The sequence below is a fragment of the Mobula birostris genome, chromosome 11 (genome assembly GCF_030028105.1).
Source record: "Mobula birostris isolate sMobBir1 chromosome 11, sMobBir1.hap1, whole genome shotgun sequence".
Lineage (NCBI taxonomy): Eukaryota > Metazoa > Chordata > Chondrichthyes > Myliobatiformes > Myliobatidae > Mobula > Mobula birostris.
Genome location: NC_092380.1, coordinates 17,793,656 through 17,815,268, shown reverse-complemented (window position 1 = coordinate 17,815,268; position 21,613 = coordinate 17,793,656). Strand labels below are relative to the sequence as shown.

General features: G+C 49.5%; 1 protein-coding gene across 8 annotated transcripts in view; it reads right to left on the bottom strand.

Moving 5' to 3' along the window:
• Window positions 1-1,361: 1,361 nt before the first annotated feature.
• The window catches only part of LOC140204887 (GTP-binding protein Rhes-like), a 57,752-nt gene continuing 37,500 nt past the window's right edge, over window positions 1,362-21,613 (bottom strand). For 3 of the 8 annotated variants that reach the window (XM_072271797.1, XM_072271796.1, XM_072271795.1), the window contains exons 2-4: window positions 14,828-15,106; window positions 13,697-13,813; window positions 1,362-3,524 (exon numbers count right to left, since the gene is read on the bottom strand). In XM_072271797.1, the coding sequence (XP_072127898.1) occupies window positions 2,995-3,524; window positions 13,697-13,813; window positions 14,828-15,101 (921 nt within the window). In that variant the 5' untranslated portion in view covers window positions 15,102-15,106 and the 3' untranslated portion in view covers window positions 1,362-2,994. Of the gene's footprint in view, window positions 3,525-13,696; window positions 13,814-14,827; window positions 15,107-18,203; window positions 18,228-21,613 lie in introns of those variants that run through there. The other 5 variants (XM_072271798.1, XM_072271794.1, XM_072271799.1 and 2 more) reach the window with 3 other exon arrangements.

Below are 21,613 nucleotides of genomic sequence, written 5' to 3'. Positions count from 1 at the left end.
TACCCCATTCCATCACTACTCCACTCCATCACTACCCCGTTCCATCACTACCCTATTCCATCACTACCCCGTTCCATCACTATCCCATTCCAACACTACTCCATTCCATCACTACCCCATTCCATCACTACCCGCTTCCATCACTACCCTGTTCCATCACTACCCTGTTCCATCACTACTCCATTCCATCACCAACCCCATTCTATCACTACCCCATTCTATCACTACCCCATTCCATCACTACCCCATTCCATCACCAACCCCATTCTATCACTACCCCATTCCATCACTACCGCATTCCATCACTACCCCGCTCCATCACTACCCCATTCCATCACTACCCCATTCAATCACTACCCCGTTCCATCACTACCCCATTCAATCACTACCCCGTTCCATCACTAGCCCATTCCATCACCAACCCCGTTCCATCACTACCGCATTACATCACTACCCCGCTCCATCACTACCCCCATTCCACCACCAAACCCCATTCCATCATGAATCCCCCCATCATCCCTGCCCCCCATTCCATCACTACACTCCCCCCATTCCATCATCACCCCCACCCAAGATTATTGCTCCACACAGAGCCATGGAAAGCTTCAAACTTCACTGAGTCTCCCTGCGGGTGAGCCTTCTGCTGTGTGGTGATCTGGGCCCAGACAAGCGACCTTGACAATGAAAGGAGGTTCCGCGGGGCCACAGAAGGAGAAAGAAGCAACTGCTGTCCAGACAGTTGGGGACAGACCAGCAGGCAGCGGGAGGCTGTAGTCAGATGTGGAAGACGCAGCAAGGCAAGGGCAAAGATATCGTGCAGACATTGTGCAGTCGCCCAAGCTAATCATGGCTGCCTAAGCTGAACATGGCCACCCAATCTAAACATGGCCACCTAAGCTGAACATAGCTGCCCAAGCTGAACATGACCGTCCAATCTAAACATGGCCGCCCAAGCTGAACATGACCGCCCAACCTGAACATAGCTGCCCAAGCTGAACATGGCCGCCCGAGCTAATCATGGCCGCCCAATCTAAACATGGCCGCCCAATCTAAACATGGCCGCCCAATCTGAACATGGCCGCCCAAGCTAATCATGGCCGCCCCATCTAAACATGGCCGCCCAATCTAAACATGGCCGCCCAATCTGAACATGGCCGCCCAAGCTAATCATGGCCGCCCAATCTAAACATGGCCGCCCAATCTGAACATGGCTGCCCAATCTAAGTTCAAAGCTTAGATCCAGCTAAACTTTGCACAGTGTCTTTGTTCAGTCCTGAGAACCAAGGTCACCAGACATACCCGGACCAAATAAGAATACTAATGAAAGCTTGTTGGCTTTTACTAGCCACTGAAAAGTTATTTTACTAATTCTAAAGTATTTTTGGTCTTTAACATGTAGATTTTATTGGTTACTAACACCTGAAATATGTAAACACAATAGATTCTGTAGATGCTGGAAATCTTGAGCCATACATACAAAAGGCTGGAGAAACTCAGCAGGTCAGGCAGCATCTATGGAGAGGAATAAACAGTCAATTTTTTTGGGTCAAGACTCTTCATCAGGAAAGGAAGGGGGCAGAAGCCAGAATAAAAAGTTCCGGGGAGGTGGGGCTAGGGCAAAGATTACAAGTTGGCAGATGATAGGTGGGTGGGTGGTGAGTGGGAGAGGGGGCGAAGTAAGAAGCTGGGAGGGGATAGGTGGAAGGGGCAAAGGGCTGAAGAAGGAGGAATCTGATAGGAGGGGAGAGTGGACCAGGGAACTTTGGGAAGGAGGAGGGGAACCAGAGGGAGGCGATGGGCAGGTGACGAGAAGAGAAGGGGTGAGAGGGTATCCAGTACGGGGAATGGCAAGAGAGAGGAGGGAAGGGGAGAAATTGCTGGAAATCAATGTTCATGCCGTCAGGTTGGAGGCTACCCGGACGGAAAATGAGATGTTGCTCCTCCAGCCTGAGTTTTCCCTCATTATGGTCGTATGGGAGGCTATGGGCAGACAAGTGCATTATGATTGGTGTTTATATATGTAAATAATGAGATTCGATGGTGTACACAGTTTCCATTAGATCCATATCTGTATAAAAATCGACGAACTTGAGCAGAGCAGTTTGGTGACAGGTCTGTGTGCACGAGGACAAAAGGGGTGACTGAAGTACGAGTGTGAGCTGTCAGAGTCCAGTTAGTCAGCAACGATATGGGCCCCCGCCCCGGCTTCTTGCACCCGCCTTGTGTATAGACAGAGCAGGGCTGGGCTTCTGTAGTGGGGGGGGGGAATCAGGCTGCGTGTGGCACAGGGCAGCAGGAAAGCATATGAGATGGGAGGAGGGAGCAAATACGGGATGTTGGAGAGGGAAGTGGGTGAGGCGAATGGGAATGGCCGAGGAGTAGGCAGGTTTAGATGGGGGGTGGGGTATGAGGAAGGATGGGGCTAGTGGGAGGGGTTAGTAGAAGGGATTGGGAGGGGTTGAGGAGTGGGCAGCTTTAGTTGACAGTGGGCAGTCAGGCAAGGGTGGTGGGTAGGGTTTAGCAGTGGGTGGGCCTGGGCAGATGGGTGGGGATATGCGATGGGTGGTGTTTGGCAGTGAGCGGAGTTCGGGAGCGGGTATCGTGGGCAGGGTTTGTCTGAGGGTGGGGTTAAAGTGAGGGATTTGGCTGGGAGTGGACAGGGTTCAGCAGGGGTCACGGTTAGCAGGTGATCTTGGGCACGAGTTAGGGTCCATGGACGGGGTGGGGGGAAATGAGTGGGGTTACAGTAGTGGGCGGGGCCAGCTGGTGGGCGTGGCTGAACGGCGGCTCCCCATTGGCTTCCCGCTAAGAAACAATTAGACATTCAGTGGAAGGACTTCAATTTATTTACAAAGTGCCAGCGCGTTTAGGTTCTGTTTCGAGCATGGCAATGGTGGGAATCTGGCGTCCCGTGGGCTGGGGGTGAGGGGTGAGGGGCAGGGCAGGTGCGGATGGGCGAGCCAAGACTGGGGTTGCCCCAGCCCTGGGCACTCGTCACTGGATCAGACACTTCTCCCGCTCTCGAGCCTGTCCACGGCCCATCACCTTCTCCTTGATGTACATCAGGTCACTGTTGACGCTGGGCCGGCGGGCCAGAGGCGACACCATGCCGAAGGCCCCCAGCTCCTTGGCCCGCTTGAGACGGAAGGACTTGTGGTGCAGAGCCTCGCAGTACTGCGCGGAGATCTTGCGGTGGAGGGCGGGGCTCATCTCGTGGGGGAGTTTGGCCATGCTGAACAGGGCGCGGAACATCTCCTCCACGTTGGCGTTCTTCTTGGCCGAGATCTCGAAGTAGACGCTGCTGGCATCGCCGGCGATCAGCCGCTCACCCTCCTCGGCCAGGACCTCGCGGTGCAGCTCAGTGCGGTCCGCCTTGTTGCCGCACACGGCCATGGGGATGTCCATCGCCTTTTTGGTCTTGTCCTTCAAGCACATCTTGCACTCGATGATCTGCCTGCGCAGTCGCTGCACCTCCTCAAAGGAGCCTCTGCTGTCTAAGCTGAAGACCAGGATGAACACGTCTCCTGCAGGATGACAGGAAGGAGGGAGGGAGGGTCACTGAGGCAGTTGGAGTAGGGTAGGGGCAACTGCAATGGTTGACACGGTGGCCAAGGTGTGGAGAGAAGTTTGGTCCTTTAGTCCGTCCCTCCCTGTACCTCTTCTCTCCTATCTCCCATCCCACTGTCCCATCCCTCACTCCCATTGCAGTCCCTCCCTCCTTCTGTCGCTTCCCCCACTCTCACCCCCTCAACCCTCCCATCATCCCATCCCTCTCTCCCTTCCACCTCCCCATCCCTCTCTCCCTCTGCCACCGCCTCTCCCTCCCGCTCTCCCACCTTCCCTCCCCGTCTCTTCCCTCCTACCGGCCCATCCCTCCCACCCTCCCACCATTCTGTTCCACCCTCCCGTCCCTCACATCACCCCACCCAAGGAGTAAGAGTCAGGAATAAGATTCATGGGAGTGAGAGGGAGATGGGGAGGAAGAAAGAGTTAGGACGGAAGAAAGAGACATGTAGTATAGATAGAGTCAAAGTATGGGTAAAGCTTGAACTGTTCCAGTTTGACTATTGGATCAGAGAGTATTTTTTATAGGATAAGCTGAACAATTTAGGGCTTTTCTCTTTGGAGCAAGGGAGGATGGGAGGTGACTGGATACAGTGTACAAGATGATAAGAGGCATAGATCAAATGGACAGCCAGAGTTTCTGAATGTAGTTGATTGCTTCATTTCACAGGTAAACAGTTATAATGATTATTTAATGTACTTAATAAATATATTACATCAGTGGTGATTTTGGGAGATGGCATTTGTGGACAATGGCACGGACTGGGTACAATTGGAGCAAGTTTATTTGGGTGAATCAGCACCAGATTATATGATAGTCACATCAAATGAATTCATATGTTTTAGTACAGTACATATCATATGAGAATAGACTGAGCGAGCTGGGGCTTTTCTCTTTGGAGTGAAGAAAGATGAAAGGTGGATTGATAAAGATGTACAAGATGTTAAGAGGCATTTTCCTAGGCTGGAAATGGCTAATATAGGGGGCATAACATTAAGGAGACTGGGAGATGTCATTGGGAAGTTTATTTACAAAGTGGAGGATGCCCGATCACTGGAGTGGTGGTAGAGGCAGATTAAGAAACCCTTAGATAGGCACGTAGATTGTAGAACAATGGAGGGGGGGGGTCATGTCAGATGGTAGGGTTAGACTGATTTTACAGTAGGTTAAAAGGCCAGCACAACATGGTGGGCCGAAGGAACTGTACTGCATCTTCTATTCCCAATCTGCGGTGGCCAAAGTTTGGAGAAACGCCAGGAACTGTGGAGTCGAGTTAGTGTCAGTGTCTGTGGGTTAGCAGAAGGGTGCAGGTACATAATGGATTTGTGGGACGGTGGTATAGTCATGCTAAACTGGGATGAGGCCTAGCCGAAAGCTGTAATGATCCAAAGGCTGGAAGTTCCTTATGTTCACAAGCTTAGTGTTGTTACCCTCAGGTCACATGGCAAGTTCTTACGGTTCTCAGTATGGAGCCCAGGGGCTCTCTCTCTCTCAAGCCCACTGTTCCACCACAGCAGCAACTCTCTGCTCTGGGGGGTTCCGTCCCTGCTTGAAGGGCCGAGGCCTCCAGGAGCTCAGGGAGGCCGTGGTGCTGGGGTAGAGACTCCCCAGGGCTCTCTCTCTGCTCGGTGCCTCTCTCCGAGAAGCCAGCAACCACTCTGCGGCGGCCGTGCACTAAATGGGGCGGCCTCCCTAACGCAACAGCGAGCAGCGGATTGTGGGCTGACAGTGGCCCAGATGTCAGGAATCTGCTAGTGATATCAAAGCCGTCGTGGGGGTGGCTCTGGGAGATTGTAGAAGGTCATAGATCCCTCTGAACAGCGTGGGTGCAGCGGGAATGGAATTCCCAATCCCAGCTCCGTGTGTAAATGAGAACTGGTGAGGTTGGAATCTCCCGACTGGAACGTTTTGGGCTCACTGTCAACATCACCTGGAGAACTTCAGCTCTGTGGGGGCGATGATGGGAGAAATGTCCCGGGCCTGAGTTTCCTGTCAAACTCCAGAAAGTTGCTCGAAGTGGCCGCACTCCCGTCTACTGCAATTTTCACCAACACAGAGCTGTCCTGTACTGAGCTATGCAGAGAATGTCTGGTGACTGTGCTTGAGTAGGTGGTACAGGCCACCCCGGATTATGAATTCCTGATTTATGAGGTCTTCTACAAACAAATGAGCTCTTAAAGCATTATTAAATTCAGAAGTCTGATTTATATACATAGAAATGTTTATTCCTTCAAACAGCTGAACTAGTTCTCTCTCTCTCCCCTCCTCTCTCTCTCCCTCCTCTCTCTGCCCTCCTCTCTCTCTCTCCCTCCTCTCTCTCCCCTCCTCTCTCCCTCCCTCCTCTCTCTCTCCCTCCTCTCTCTACCCTCCTCTCTCTACCCTCCTCTCTCTCTCCCTCCTCTCTCTCCCTCCTCTCTCTCCCTCCTCTCTCTCCCCTCCTCTCTCTCCCCTTCTCTCTCTCCCCTCCTCTCTCTCTCCCCTCCTCTCTCTCCCCTCCTCTCTCTCCCTTCCTCTCTCTCCCTCCTCTCTCTCCCCTCCACTCTCTTCCCTCCTCCCTCTCTCCCCTCCTCTCTCTCCCCTCCTCCCTCTCTCCCCTCCTCTCTCTCTCCCTCCTCTCTCTCTCCCTCCTCTCTCTCCCTCCTCTCTCCCCCCTCTCTCTCTCCTCCTCTCTCTTCCTCCGCTCTCTCCCTCCTCTCTCTCCCCTCCCCTCTCTCTCCCCCCTGTCTCCCCTCCTCTCTCTCTTACCTCTCTCTCCCCTCCTCTCTCTCCCCTCCTCTCTCTCCCTCCTCTCTCTCCCCTCCCCTCTCTCTCCCCCCTGTCTCCCCTCCTCTCTCTCTTACCTCTCTCTCTCCTCCTCTCTCTTCCTCCGCTCTCTCCCTCCTCTCTCTCCCCTCCCCTCTCTCTCCCCCCTGTCTCCCCTCCTCTCTCTCTTACCTCTCTCTCCCCTCCTCTCTCTCCCCTCCTCCCTCTCTCCCTCCTCTCTCTCCCTCCTCTCTCTCCCCTCTCTCTCCTCTCCTCTCTCTCTCTCCCCCTCTCTCCCCTCCTCTCTCTCCCTCCTCTCTCTCTCCCCTTCTCTCTCTCCACTCCTCTCTCTCCCCCTCTCTCTCCCTCCTCTCTCTCCCCTCCTCTCTCTCCCCTCTCTCCCTCCCTCCACTCTCTCTCCTTCCTCTCTCCCCTCCCCTCTCTCGCCCCCTCTCTCCCCTCCTCTCTCTCTTCCCTCTCTCTCCCCTCCTCTCTCTCCCCTCCCCCTTTCTCCCCTCCCCTCTCTCTCCCCTCCTCTCGCTCCCCTCCTCTCTCTCTCCCCTCCTCCCTCTCCCCTCCTCTGTCTCCCCCTCTCTCTCCCCTCCCCTCTCTCCCCTCCTCTCTCTCCCCCCTCCTCTCTCTCCCCCTCTCTCTCTCCCTCCACTCTCTCCCCTCCTTTCTCTCTCCCCTCCCCCTCTCCCCTCTCTCTCTCCCCTCCCCTCTCTCCCCTCTTCTCTCTGCCCCTCTCTCTCTCTCCCTCCACTCTCTCCCCTCCTCTCTCTCTCTCGCCTCCTCTCTCTCTCCCTCCTCTCTCTCCCCTCCTCTACCTCCCCTCCTCTTTCTCCCCTCCCCTCTCCCCTCCTCTCTCTCCCCATCTCTCTCTCCCTCTGCTCTCTCCCCTCCTCTCTCTCTCCCCTCTCTTTCCTCCTCCCCCTCCCTCTCCCCTCTCCATCCTCTGCCCCCATCCTTCCCACCCCTCTCTTTCACTAATTGTTCTATTTTTATCACTCTTATCTGTTTTTGATACTGTTCACTGCAAAACTGCGGAGGTGTGGTTTCCATATCGAGAGATTTTTGTGTATTTTTCGACTTAACGATCAGATTAACTGATGCGAGAGCAGTAGCCACTCATAGCTCAGGAACTGTCTCAGGCCCACTGGACTGGCACGGAACCAGAGACGGGGACGGGCCCCTGTGTTCCAAACAGTGGGAGGAAGCATTTGTAGGCAGGACAGGGCCAGTGACCCAGAGCCCCGAACAACATTTCATAAACAGGTTCGAATCCCACCACAGCAACTGTGTAATTTAAATTCAGTTAAATATCTGAATTTTTTTTTAAATGCAGGTAACAACAGGACAACAGCGTGCCAGATGCCCCCATCAGGCCTGGCACCTATCGCGGGGAGAGGAATAGTCAGTGTTTCAGGTCAGAACCAGGGAAGTGGGAAAGCAAGCAGCCTTTAAGTTACAGAGAGGGAGAGGGGTGGAGTGAACTCTGACCCAGGTTGTCATGGCAACCATTACTATAAGTTATGGCCACACGTCATCTCCAAAGATTCTTTCCTGGAGCCAGGCAGCTTCTCAACAAAGCCCACTCAGGTGTAATACCCTCACACTCCCTGCACAGCATCCATTAAATGATCCTCCCTGATGTCCTTGTCCTGCTGATAATTGCTGAGTCTATTCATACGTTCACATTTATTTATGTGTGACTGTACTGGCAATAAAGTGAATCTGATTCTGATTTATGAGACGAGAAAGGAGACAACATATCCGGCAGCGTTCATGGACAGATGGTAAAAACTTGGTTACCTGAAATAGCTGAACTCTGCTATGAATTCTTCATAGCTACAGCGGGCCCGGACCAGAAGATCAGGTGCTGTTCTCAACCTTATTTTGGGCATTGTCGGCGCAATGTGGGAGGCTGAAGAGAGAGCGGCCAGAGTGGGTGGGAGAGTGAAAGTGACAGGAAGCTCAGCTGTGGCCTGAATGGAGGTGTTTCCTAAAACAAATATCTAATCTGGTTTGGTTTCTCAAGTATGGAGGAGACGACGTTTTTAGTCCACTAGATTGGAAGTGCAGGTGAATCACAGGTGGAGCATCTTCTGTTGTGTTAAGAGGAAGGGGGAAGGTGTTGGAGGAGATGGACAAACGGACTGGAGGGACAAGATGGGAATGTGAACTTGGAGATGCGGTGGGAAGTGAGCACCAGGGAAACCATCCTTGTTCTGACCAGGCTTCTCAAGCATCTCCACCTAATTAGCGAGATGGGATTGCCCTCACATAAAGCTGTGCTGACCATCCCTGATTAGTGTCTTCCTCCCCAAAGGCACATAAATCCCTGTCAATATCTTCCATCCATTTTGTTCCCACTGACGTGAGGCTGTAGTCACTTGGCCTGTTGCCCTTCCTAACTAAACAAGAAACATTAGCTATCATTCAGCCTTCTGATAACTTGCCTGTAGCTATAAACAAGTCTATTAAACCCAGTCACGTTCCTCCATCGCTTCCCTTAGCATATTAGGATAGATCTTTACCAGCCCTGGGTATCCCTTATTCATTCTGAGATAGTTAACATCTCCACCTTCTTAATACTGACACGCTGCAGACTATTAATGTACCTCTCCCTCTACTCACTCTCCTCCATTCCATTCTCCCGGGTGAGTACCGATGAGACATATTCATTTAGGATCTTGCCCACACCCTCTGGCACCACACGTGGATTATTGCTTTGGTCCCTAAGGGGACCCACTCTTTCCCACGCCACCCTCTTGCTCCTAATAAGCTCTAAGAAAGACTTAGGTCAATCTAATGACAAGGGTATTCTGCCCTTGTAAATTCTTTTTTAAATACTCCTCAGAACCTTCTGTATTTCTCAAGGTATTCATTTGATTTTAGATGCCTTTAGCCCTGACCAAACTTTCAATAACTTTAGTCACGCAAGCTTTCTTCATCTTGTTCCATTTTCCTTTTGTAGTGTAATTAATATTTCAGTAATATCTGAGTAACCTTGTATGTATGTTGTTTGAATAAATGTTCTTGTTCATTTAAATAAATCATTACGGGTTATAAATACGTGAATTGCGTAGGTCAGCACACTACCACATAATATGCGCGCACCTCGCTTAAAGTAAACTGGAAGTTAGGCTCACATCTCAGACTCCCATGACTTTCTTTGAATTAGTTTAATGTTACAAAACATAGCCTCTTATGTCCTCACAAGAATGAGCTGTCCTAGCTCCCTTTATATATAATATATTATAGGTTGTCAGTTGTCATTTTAACTGCAACCATTTTCTTCAAATCTATTTTTGTCAAGTTCTCTCTTGTGTCACTGTTCCTCCAGTTTCTCCTTATCTGGGGAGTTGGTTTACTATTGTCACATATACTAAGATATGGTCACACACCAGCTGTGTGCTGACGAAGGCACGACAGCGCCTCTTTCACCTCAGACAGTTGAAGAAGTTTGGCATGAGTCCCCAGACCCTAAGGACTTTCTGCAGGGGCATGATTGAGAGCATCCTGACTGGCTGCATCACTGCCTGGTATGGGAACTGTAACTCCCTCAATCGCAGGACTCTGCAGAGAGTGGTGCGGACAGCCCAGCGCATCTGTAGATGTGAACTTCCCACTATTCAGGACATTTACAGTGACAGGTGTGTATACAGGTCCCAAGACACCAACCACAAACTGTTCCAGCTGCTTCCATCCAGGAACCAGTACCACAGCATTAAAGCCAGGACCAACAGGCTCCAGGACAGCTTTCTTCCACCAGGCCATCAGACCGATTAATTCATGCTGACACAATTATATCTCGAAGCTATATTGACTGTTCTGTTGTATATCTTACTCTACGTGCTACTTATTACAAATGACTATAATTTGCACATTCAGACAGAGGTGTAACTCCTCGTGTATGTGAAGGATGTAAGAAGTAAAGTCAGTTCAATTCGATACGGTAAAACACTTGTCTATACCGTTCATACAGGACAAATCCTTACACTGGTAGAACAAGGTAAAACAATAACAATGCTGAATAAAGTTTAAAGCTACTGAAAAAGAGTATAGTACAGGTAAACGATAAGGTGCAAGATCATAACAACATAGGTTGTGAGGTCAAGGGTCCATCTTCCTCCAGTTTCTGTTGAGGACCAACCTTATCCCTTTTCAATAGCTACCTTAAAAGGTACAGAATTATGACAGCTGTTACCAGAGTGTTCCACCATCTATAGTTCCTCCATCTGCCCAGTTTAATCTTCTAAACTGGGGTCAAGTACAGCCCATTCTCCTGTTGAACTATCTAATAAAGTGTCAGTAAACTATTTCGGACACACTTAAATTCTGCTTCATCCGAGCCTGTTGTATTAAGGAAATCCCAGTCAACATTGGGAAAGTTGATATTTTTCTACTGAAGTGGTTTGCCATTGCCTTCTTCTGGGCGGTGCCTTTACAAGACGGGCGACCCCAGCCATTATCAACACTCTTCAGAGATTGTCTGCCTGGTGTCAGTGGTCGCATAACCAGGACTTGTGATATGCACCAGCTGTTCATATGACCATCCGCCACCTGATCCCATGGCTTCATGTGACCCTGAATGGGGGTGGGGGGCTAACCAGGTGCTACACCAGCGACCTGCAGGCTAGTGGAGGGAAGGAGTGCCTCACACTCACAATGGTAGAGATGTACCTCCACCCCACTACCCAGTCCCATCATTAGGATAGGGTTAAATCAGGGTTTGTTGGCCAACACAACTCGAGCGGCCGGTAGGGACTACTCTGCACTGTATCTCAACAAATAAGTAAGTAAATAAACAATTTCGTACCCTTGCCGGTTTAAGTAGCCCAGTCAACGTGCAGATTAAAGTCACCCATGATAATTGCAGCTCCTCTCTTCCCTTACTTTGACATGTCCCCAATCTGCCTTGTCTCATTGTGAGGCCAAGAACATTCCCAGCCTGCACTTCCAGCATCTGCAGTTTATTTTTCTCCAGGGGCGGCAACAGAACGGCAGCAAACCCTCTCTGGTTCGCTTCAGGGGAGAAGTCCTCCACACCCTCACCCGGACCGGTGCATATACAACTCCAGACCCAGCCTCGGGGTTGTCTCCTGAGGACACTCCGAAGCGGTCCCACAGTCCTCTCAGTCCAAGGGCAATATATATGGCCTTCACAATGAGCCCCGATAAAGAAAGGTGAACGAAGGGAAAAACGAAAAGTGTAACAATAATAGAACTGGACTTCAAAGGTGCCAGTGACTGGTATAGACTCAGCCTGAGGTGTGTGGAAGGCACAAGAAGTAGAGTCGCTGCCTTATAGCTCGAGTGATCGAGGTTCAGTCTTGACCTTGGGTTACGTTACACACTTCACCGCAGCAGCCTCCGGGAAAGCTGTCCACCACTGCAGCTCAAAGGTCAAAGTAAATTTATTACCAGAGAATGCATACGTCACCTTGAGATTCATTTGATTGCAGGGACTTAAAAGAAAAGAGAAAAATGCAATAGATTTTGCAAATAGGATCATCAGGTATATTTAAAGCGGAGGTTGATTAATCAGGGCATTGAAGGTTATGGTGAGAAGGCAGGAAAATGGGGATAAGTTAGCTATCATGGAATGGTGGAGCAGACTCGATGGGCCGAATGGCCTAATTCTGCTCCTATGTCTGACTGTGGTCAAATCATACTCATAAACAAACAAACAAGTCAGTAAATACTGACAACATGAGCTGCAGAGTCGCTGAGAGTGAGTCCGCAGGTTGTGGAGTCTCTTCAGCACTGGGGTGAGAGAGGTTACCCAAGCTGCTTCAGGAGCCTGATGGTCGTAGGGCAGTAACCGTTCCTGAAGCTGGTGGTGTGGAACACAAGGCTGTACCTCCTGCCCGATGGTAAAAGTGAGAAGAGAGCACGGGCTGGAGGGTGGTGAGGGGCTCCTTGTGGCTTTCTTGTTGCAGCGCTCCTCGTAAATGTGCCCGGGGTGGGGAAGGCTTTGCCTGTGACAGGCTGGAAAGGATTCACCACTTTCTGTAGTCTTTTCCATTTACGGATATTGCTGTTCCTGTACCAGCCCCTGATGCAACCAGTCAAGCACAGCTTCCATCTCCCTTGTATGATAAGATGGATTCTTGGCCTCACAATCTACCTCAAATGTATTTGATGATTCTACTGTACAGCGGTTCCTGAGATTGTCATAGCCAGGGCTGGCAGTGGGGATAAGCTCCCACCACCTATAAAGTGCTCCAAATGGCATGTGTCTCTAACATCCTCTGACAACCAAATCCAACTCTTGGCCTCCACATGTGGCTTATCTACTAGGCCTGGTGGAACTGTTTCTACTGACAAGGGAAGGGTCAAAGACGGACAACTGCAACCTCAACACCAGTTGCTTCAGGCAGGTGGGGCTCATCAGCCCGCCTGGGAGAAGGAAAACTCTGATTTTAAACCTCTGCAGCCCTGCGGCCATACCCACCCATGGGAAATGTTTTGGAGGTAAACCCCGAGGAAGAAATCCAGAGCCGGGGTCCCTAAGGCAGTTTGATGTTGTTCACAACTTCACTCTGGCGACCTCTGCAACAACACTGGTGCCAAGCTGTATCGACACTTGCCCTTCCCTTGGACTACATCAGTGACGTGGAGAGGGGGAACCCACTGCATGGGCAACAGCTGGTTCTTCAAATCTTCCTGCCCAGGCTTGCACCCTGGAGAGGGCACAGTCCACCAGAGGCGCAAACCCACAATCCCCTGGGATCAACGGCTGCCTACTAACTGTACAACTTTCTGGGGCAGAGAATTCCAGAGATTCCCCCACGCGCTGAGAGAAAGCCCTCCTTCCAGAAGGCTCCAGGACCACTTCTACCCCTCCGGTTGCCAGCCTGCTGAACCGACCACCAGCCCCGGCCTGAAACGCCGACTGTTTACTCTTTTCCATAGATACTGCCAGGCCTGCTGAGCTCCTCCAGCATTTCGTGTGCGTGGCTCTCGCTTGATACGTTGGACTCTCTACCTCATTATGATTTTGCACTTTATCATCCACTTTCTCTGTATCTTTACCACTTTATTCTGCATTGTTATTGTTATTGTACAGCATCTCCGTACCTGTGGCAATAATAAACCATCTCCAACACCAATAAAAGAGGTTTTTTTTTTCTGTGCACAGGAGCAACCTTACTCATTTTCACAGTTTCGCAAGTCAGGAAGTGGGTTAAGCAAGATGAGTGTGTTGGGTCGTTGTCAATTATCACAGTGTAATTACTGTAGAATGCGTGGTCCAGAACGTTTCTGAGAGCAGTTCTCAGCTGGGAAGGGCTAAAGTCCACGATTTACGAAGGAAGCTGAGGAAAGGTGACTGAAGGGTCCCGGTGGGTGTGCCCTGACTCCTAAACCAACGCGCAGCCCTACCATGGCCTCTGATTGCTGGAACAGCGAGAGCCGTGAAGTGTGAGAGTTGAGGGGTGGAATGCCGTTGGTTGCTTGGGAATGTAATTCTAGTGTCTGTGTCAGCCTTCGGTGGGATTCCTGCAGGACACAGGGGTGGATATCAATAAGATAAATGAGAGACTTGTTAATAAATAGACTGTAGTAGTTATTCTCAGTGAGAGCTAAAAGAAAGCACAATATATCCTGGTTAATATGAATTCACGAGTGGAATACATCACAGCAGCAGTGGTGAGCGGGGGGTAGGGTTGTGGGTGGGGAGAGGATACAGCTGAGTGCGTAGTCCAGGCTGTGACCCCTCCAGGGTTGAACACCTTGTCTGGGACGTCTGGGGGCCCAGCCTCACCCTCGCTGTAACAGCCGCTGATGTTGACCGTACCGATTCCACCCCCCCCCCCCCCAGATCTCTCCACCACGATCCAGCTGGGGCAGGTCTCAGTGGCCTGAGTTCATTCGCACATGTCCAATCCTTGCCAGCACCAGTAACAGCAGTGTCTCTCCCTCCCACCCTCCAACTGGATATCTGCCATCATCCCTACCAACTCCTGTACTTACCCTCTCTGCCTATCCCTCCCTCCATCTCCACTTGATCCCCTGTTTGCTCTCTCTCTCTCTCTCTTTTTCTCTCTCTCTTTCTCTCTGTCTCTTTCACTCTTTCTCTCTCTCTCTTTCTCTCACTCTTTCTCTCTCGTTCTCGCTCTCTTTCTATTTCTCTTTTTCTCTCTTTCTCTCTCTCTTTCTCTTTCTTTCTCTTTTTCTCTCCTCTCTTTTTCTCTCTCTTGCTCGCTTTCTCTCTGTCACTCCCTCTTTCCTTCTCTCTTTCTCTCTCCACTATACTATTTCCTTTTTTTAATTGTGTCCATCAGACTCTGCCCCCTCTCTCTCCCCTAAACTCCCTGCTCTTTTTCACCAACATGCTCTATCTATCCTGTCCCTCTTTTCTCTAATAAGTTCCTTTCCATCTTCATTCCCTCTTTCTATCTCTTAACCTCTCTTTCTCTCCTTCCGTTTCCTCCCTCCTTCCCCACCACTTGCTCCTCCCTCCCTGCTGTCTCCGCGGTCGCTCCCAGCCCCACAGCCCCCGCCCAGACCCACCTGTCAGGATGGACAGCCTCCTCATGGCAGGGAAGGGGTGGTTGCCGGAGGTGTCGAGGATGTCCAGCTGATAGATGTCACCCCGGATGTTGTAAACCTTGCGGTGGAAGTCTTCAATAGTGGGAGTGTAGAGCTCCTCAAACCTGCTGTTGAGGAAGCGCGACACTATGCACGACTTCCCCACTTTGGAGGCGCCCAAGATCACCATTCTGTAGGAATTCTTGGCTGGGACGTTGAGCATGGCAGGAGTCGAGTGGAAAGGCTTTGTCATCATCCTACCTGGGAAAGAGAGGTTTCCATTTACATGGACGTTACTGAGGCCCTTTGAAGTTCAAAGTACATTTATTATCGAAGTATGTGTACTACATACAACCTTAAGCTTTGTCTCCTTGCAGGCAGCCACAAAACAAGGAAGCATAACAGAACCCATTTAAACAGGACCGTCAAACACCCAGTGTGCAGGAAAAGATCATGCAAACAATAAAATCACATTCAGATCTGAAGTTCACGAAAGTGAGTCCACAGCCACAAAGCCAGTCATCACTGCAGCCGGTCCAGGAGCCTGTTAGTTGCAGGCCACAGCCTCAGTTCAGCACAGAGACAAGTAAACCTCAGGGAGCAGTGAGCTGAACACCAGCCCCGACACCCTGACCTTTTCAGTCTTGCCCTGCACTTAAATTGGCCAAGCCTTGGGTTGTTCCTCACTCTCGGATCTGGGACCTCCTGGTCTGATATGCTCTTGGGCCTGGGCCCCGCTCGTTTGATATGCTCTCAGGCCTGGGCCCTGCTGGTTTGATAAACTCTCGGGCCTGGGCCCTGCTGGTTTGATATGCTCTCAGGCCTGGGCCCCGCAGCCTTGATTCAAGAGGACAGGCCGATCCATTTTTAGATAATGTATTTTAAACCCCTCTGTACCCAGTGTGATGTTACAACGAGAGCCCAATCACAGAGAATCCAGTCTCACATTTGAGCCCGTCCAGATGCAGACGTGGTTGCCCCAGTGATCTGCCTGGACGGGTGCAAGTCCTGGAGACCTCGCTTTCCAACTCCGGCCCCTTTCCGTCCCAGGACGGGCAGAGGCCCAGTTCACCCGCAGCACCCTGTACTTGGATCACACTCAATGTGAGCAGGTAGGAGGGAGGGAAAAGAGGGAGTTTAGAAGAATGAAGGAAGGGGGATCTCGGTGAAACCTACCAGATACTGAAAGGCCTAGATAGAGTGGGCACAAAGAGGATGTTTCCAGTAGCGGGAGAGTCTAGGACCAAAGGCACAGAATTGAAGGACATCCCTTCAGACAGAGATGAGGAGAAATTTCTTTAGCTAGAGGGTGGTGAATCTGTGGAATTCATTGCCACAGACGGCTGTGGAGGCCAAGTCATTGGGTATATTTAAAGTGCAATTTGATAGGTCCTTTATTAGTCAGGGTGTCAGGAAGAAGTCAGAAAATTAGGGTTGTTTTGTTTTGTAACTTCAATATATTAAACTAATTCAAAGGAAGACAGGGGATTCCAGGAATGCAGATCTAGCTTCCAGTTTACTTTATGTGAGGTGTGCGCATCTCAGGTTGTAGCGTGATGGCTTATGCAATTCACGTAATAATTACATATAATTATTTAAATGAACGAGAATGCTTAATCAGCCAATATATATACAAGACTGTTATTCCTCTCCGCGGCAACCTTGCCGTTTCGTTAGCATTTGTTTTTGTTTTATGAGGCCGAGTTGCTAGCTAGACACTCTTCCCAGCACGGATGGAAAGCATGCAGGGAGCCAGCTGGATTCGAATCTGGGACCACTCACCTCGAAGTCTGACACAGATGCCATTACACCACTGGCTGGTGCATATACAAGAATACTCAAATATTAAATACAAAACATTGAAAGAGAAAATAAATCGGCCATGATCAAGTAGTTGAGCAGACTCGATGGGCCAAATGGCCTAATTCTGCTCCTATGTCTTATGGTCTAGTGGTCAATGGCAGACTAGTTACAAAAGAATCATCAATACCACGCAAAAGTTAGTCTCATTGCTCTGTCCTCACCTCACAGCCTGAGAGTCCTTGCCTTTCAGATGGTAATTGAGCTTCCTTTTGAATACTGCCGTTGAATTTTCCTCTACCGGCACCTTGGCAGAATGTGCAGGAGTCTGACCACTTGCCGTATAGAGAACACCTCTCCTCACATCACTTTCAGTTCTTTTGTCATTCCCCTGAAGTCTCCTCCCAGCACCGTAAAACCTCTGTCAACGGCAATAGTTTCTATTTGTTCTTCCTGTATCCTTCATGATTTCCCTTATTGCCCTTTTTTTTTATTTCAAAATATACTTTATTCAAAAATAAATATATACAATAAACCATTCAATAACTTTTCATCCTTTACATACGTTTCCATTATACTCAGTAAAATATCCGTGTTTATAGCCACCCACGTGGCACTCCAGTAGTTCAGCTTAGCATCTCATTGTTGAGGGGTATACTCCTCGCCCACCGACCCCTCCCACTCCCACGGGTGGAGAAACCTATACTGTGGTCCTTCCCCACCGGGCCCTTGCGGTGGCTGCACCGAGTTTCAGTGCGTCCCTCAGCACGTACTCCTGCAGCTGAGAATGTGCCAGTCGGCAGCATTCTCCCACGGACATCTCCATGTGCTGGTAGATCATCAAGTTTCGGGCCGACCAAAGAGCGTCTTTCACCGAGTTGATGATCTGCCAGCAGCACCGGATGTTGGTCTCTGTGTGCGTCCCTGGGAACAGCCCGTAGATCAGAGAGTCCTCTGTCACGCAGCTGCTGGGGATGAAACGTGACACTAGCCCGTCCATCCTCCTCCACACCCTCTTTGCGAACTGGCAGTGTGCAAAGAGGTGGGTCACAGACTCCTCCTCACTGCAGTCCTCCCGTGGGCAGTGGGGTGCGGAGACGACGTTCCGGGCGTACAGGAGGGCTCTGACTGGGAGGGCCCCTCTCACCGCCAGCCAGGCGAGGTCTTGGTGCCTGTTGGTGAGATCTGGCGATGAGGCATTTTGCCAGATGAACTGGACAGTCTGCTCAGGGAACCACCCCACTGTGTCCATCACGTCCTTCTCCTGCAGTGCCTGCAGGACACTTCGTAAGCAGAACAATCCCAGCTTCCCAGTACTGAAGCCTCTTGTCCTTGGAATCAGCTTCATAAATCTTTTCTGCACCTTCGTCAAAGCCGTCACAACCTTCCTAAAGCGCAGCCCATTGGGCTCCTGTTTCTGCTGAACCATTGTTCCAGAAAGGCTCATTGCGACTTCCTTGTTCTTTACACCTGTCGATAAACCTCAGGATTCTTACAATATTTGTCAACTTGTCCTGCCACTTCCAGTGAAATCGGCACATCAGCCCTGACCCCTCACCTGCAGTCCTTTCAGAACCGTGTCCTCTGGTTGGTCTGGGCTCCTCTCATTAAAATAGATAGAGATCTCTCACCAAATAGATAGATAGAAAGGTACTCGATTGATCCCAAAGGAAATTACAGTGTCACAGTAGCATTACAAGTGCACAGATATACAAATATGTAACTATTAAAAATAAGTTACCTCAAACAGCCTAACAGGAGGGAGTCATCACTTCCCCGGCTATAGGGTGAGTCATGATAGAGCCAAATGGCTGAGGGTAAGAATGACCTCATGTCGTGCTCTTTGGAGCAGTGCAGTTATCTTACACAGAGAAGTTAACAATGAAAGACAGTTATGTTAGAGTGATTAGTAAAGAGAGAGAGGAGGAGGGGGAAAGAGGTAGGGAAGAGAAAAGGGGAGAAGGAAGGGCAGGGGGAAGAGGGAGAGGGGGTAGGGAGAGAGATTGGCTGATAAAGGGATCTTTGCAAGCCTTTTTTTGAGGCACAATATACTTTAGCTCATTGTCTCTCTGGATTGACACTATAACCACAAGCAATTTAGGTAATGGTTTCTCAAAGCCACATATCCAGAACTGCAGATGTGCCGAGTATTGAATGTTAAGTAGACGGAAACATGAGAAAACAAAGAATGTCAAACGAAAACTGTGGTGAGTGTATCTGAGTGAAGGGAAGTTTGAGGCCAAGCACTTTTGACCGAAAGGGACTTTATTCAGAGTTGCTGCTCAATGGGGAGGTGATGTAAAGAAAGGCAACAAGCAAAGTGCTGGAAGAACTCAACAGGTCAGTCAGCATCTGTGAAGGGACATGGGCAGTCAACATTTCTGGATTCCACATAATAGGTCTCAATCTGAACTGTCAACTGTCCATTTCCCTCTGCAGATGCTGCCTGACCTGCTGAGTTCTTCCAGCATTTTGTTGTTTGATCCAGATTCTGGCACCCAGTCCCAGTGCAAGAGGCTGAGCTGGGCTGCTTCAAGTACAAAACAGTTAAAAAATATCGCAGAAAGACAGAGAAAATGAAATGTCCGATGGAATTAATTCAAGAGTGAAATGCAACTAATACTGGTAGATAGCAGATGGCTGCAAGAAGAGGTCAGTCACCTGGTTAGATGGACAAACAAGTAGCTAATGGAAATTTATGACTGTGTAGGGTGATGCATGTGGGGAGGGTTTGTCAAGGCAACAAAATACACAGTAACAGGCAGAATAGTGTGAAGCTTGCAGGAAGATTGGGACCTGCTGATGTTAGCAAGGCAGCTGGGTAAGGTGGTTGAGAAGGTATAATTTAAAACTTGGAGCTGGGTCTTTCAGGAATAAAATTAGCAGACCTCACTGTTGTGGGGTCTGTGCTCTCTGTAAATGGCCAGTCGATTACTCAACTTCAGATCTGGGACTCAGACTTCTGTTCAGTGAAAGATCTTGATGTATAAAGGGGTGAAACCGGGGGTAGATGACAGATCATACACACAGTCTCCTTGAATGGAGGAACAGATGCAAGGACAGTTTGCAGTCTCACCGCAAGCTCGCAGAGTTAAATAGATCACAGCTCCCAATCCCCGGTTATACACTGCAACAAAAACCTGAATTTTGGTAACAGCAATAACATATTCAAATGCTTCAAGGTGCTCCCAGGATGATCATCAGAGGAATAAGGTCATATCTGTCCCACACCCTCACAGTCCCAAAATTTCCTTTAAGCTGGTGCATTTTAGATCATCAGAATCTCGTTGCTCCTGATTTTTCAAGTCATCTTTTTAAAATCAATTAACTTAAAACTGATTCCCTCATTATCATACATGCCCGTGGAAACCATTCCAACTGGCATCAAAGTTAACAACCTGATTTTGAACACCAGCATCAAATTTCTCCACAGCCTTCCCCCCAATGCTACTGTGAGGAGAACATCTCCAGCTTCATTCCTTAAGTAACTAATGTTGTCCACACAGCTAACGCACATCTCCTTCGCACCCTCACTGAAATCAATGACATCTATTTTCAGGTGTGATATAGTCAGCTAAGGTTTAACCAGCGATTTGTAACTATTTAGTAGGGTCCTTTTTTAATTTCCATTCCTTGTTTCAGAAAGACAAGGAATCTGCATGCAGTTATTTTTTTTAAAAACAGCTCTACCATTTTCCTTTCAAAATGAATCATTCCCATTTCCTTGCATTACATTTCACTCACTGCTGTTATCCTATTTCACTAATTGGTCTGTGAACTCAAGGTCGCAGAATGTGTGTGTATGTGGGTGTGTATGTGTGTGTGTGTGTGTGTGGAGGGGGGAGGAGAGCTGATGGTCACACTGTCGATCTTCTCACTGTGACCTGCACTACTGATCCCGGAGCAATGGGCTTGCGTCCAACTGTGGCACCAAGGGTTACACTAATCCAAGGGGAATTCCAGCAGCATGATGACCAAATGGTCCATGACTGCATTCTTCTCTGGAGGCCTCAGTTCCAATCTCAGCTCTCGTATTTGGCAGGGGCCCTCTGGTGTAATGGTTAGCAGCCCGGACTCTGAATCCAAAACTCCAACTTGAAATCTCAGAGGAATCTCACCCTTCCTGCTCTTCTGACATTTAGTGACAGTGGGACCTTGGGCAGTGTCAAAGGGATAGGGATATTTAAGCCAGGCACATAGATAAAAGGAAAGTGGAGGCTTTGTGGGAGGAAAGGCTGAGATTGATCTTGGAGTAAATTGAAAGTTTGACACAACATTGTGGGCCTAAAGGCCTATAATATGCTGTAGTAGTCCTTGTTTTATGTTCTAACCCATCATTGGCTGTTTACTGAAAATATATGAAGGTGTAACTGGCAGAGTTGGTGAGGGAGAACCAGTAGATGTGATTTATTTAGATTTTCAGAACTGGTTTGGTAACGTCTGACACAGGGTTGGTCAAGAAGGTTGGAGAAATGCAGTCGAGGATTGGTTAATGGACAGAAAACAAAGATTGGGAATAAAAAGGATCTTTAAAGAACACATTTTGTTACAATCTATATCAATGGTTCAGCTGAGCAGACCGTCTGAGGTATTTCCAACTTTGATGCAGTGATACAAATTCACTGATGACACAACTAGTATTGGCTGAATCTCAGATGGCGACAAGGAGGCGTACAGGAGTGAGACAGATCAGCTGATTGAGTGGAGTCACATCAACAACCTTGCACTCAGCATCAGCAAGACCAAGGAAATAATTGTGGAATTCTGGAAGGAGAAGTCAGGAGAACAAAAAGTGGTGGATACGGCCCAGTCCATCACAGGAAAACCCTCCCTACTTTTGGGCACACCTACCTGGAGTGCTGTCACAGGAAAGCAGCATCCTTCATCAAGGATTCCCACCACCCAGCTCATGCCTTCTTCTCGCTGATGCCATCAGGAAGAAGGTACAGGAGCCTCAGGCCCTGCACT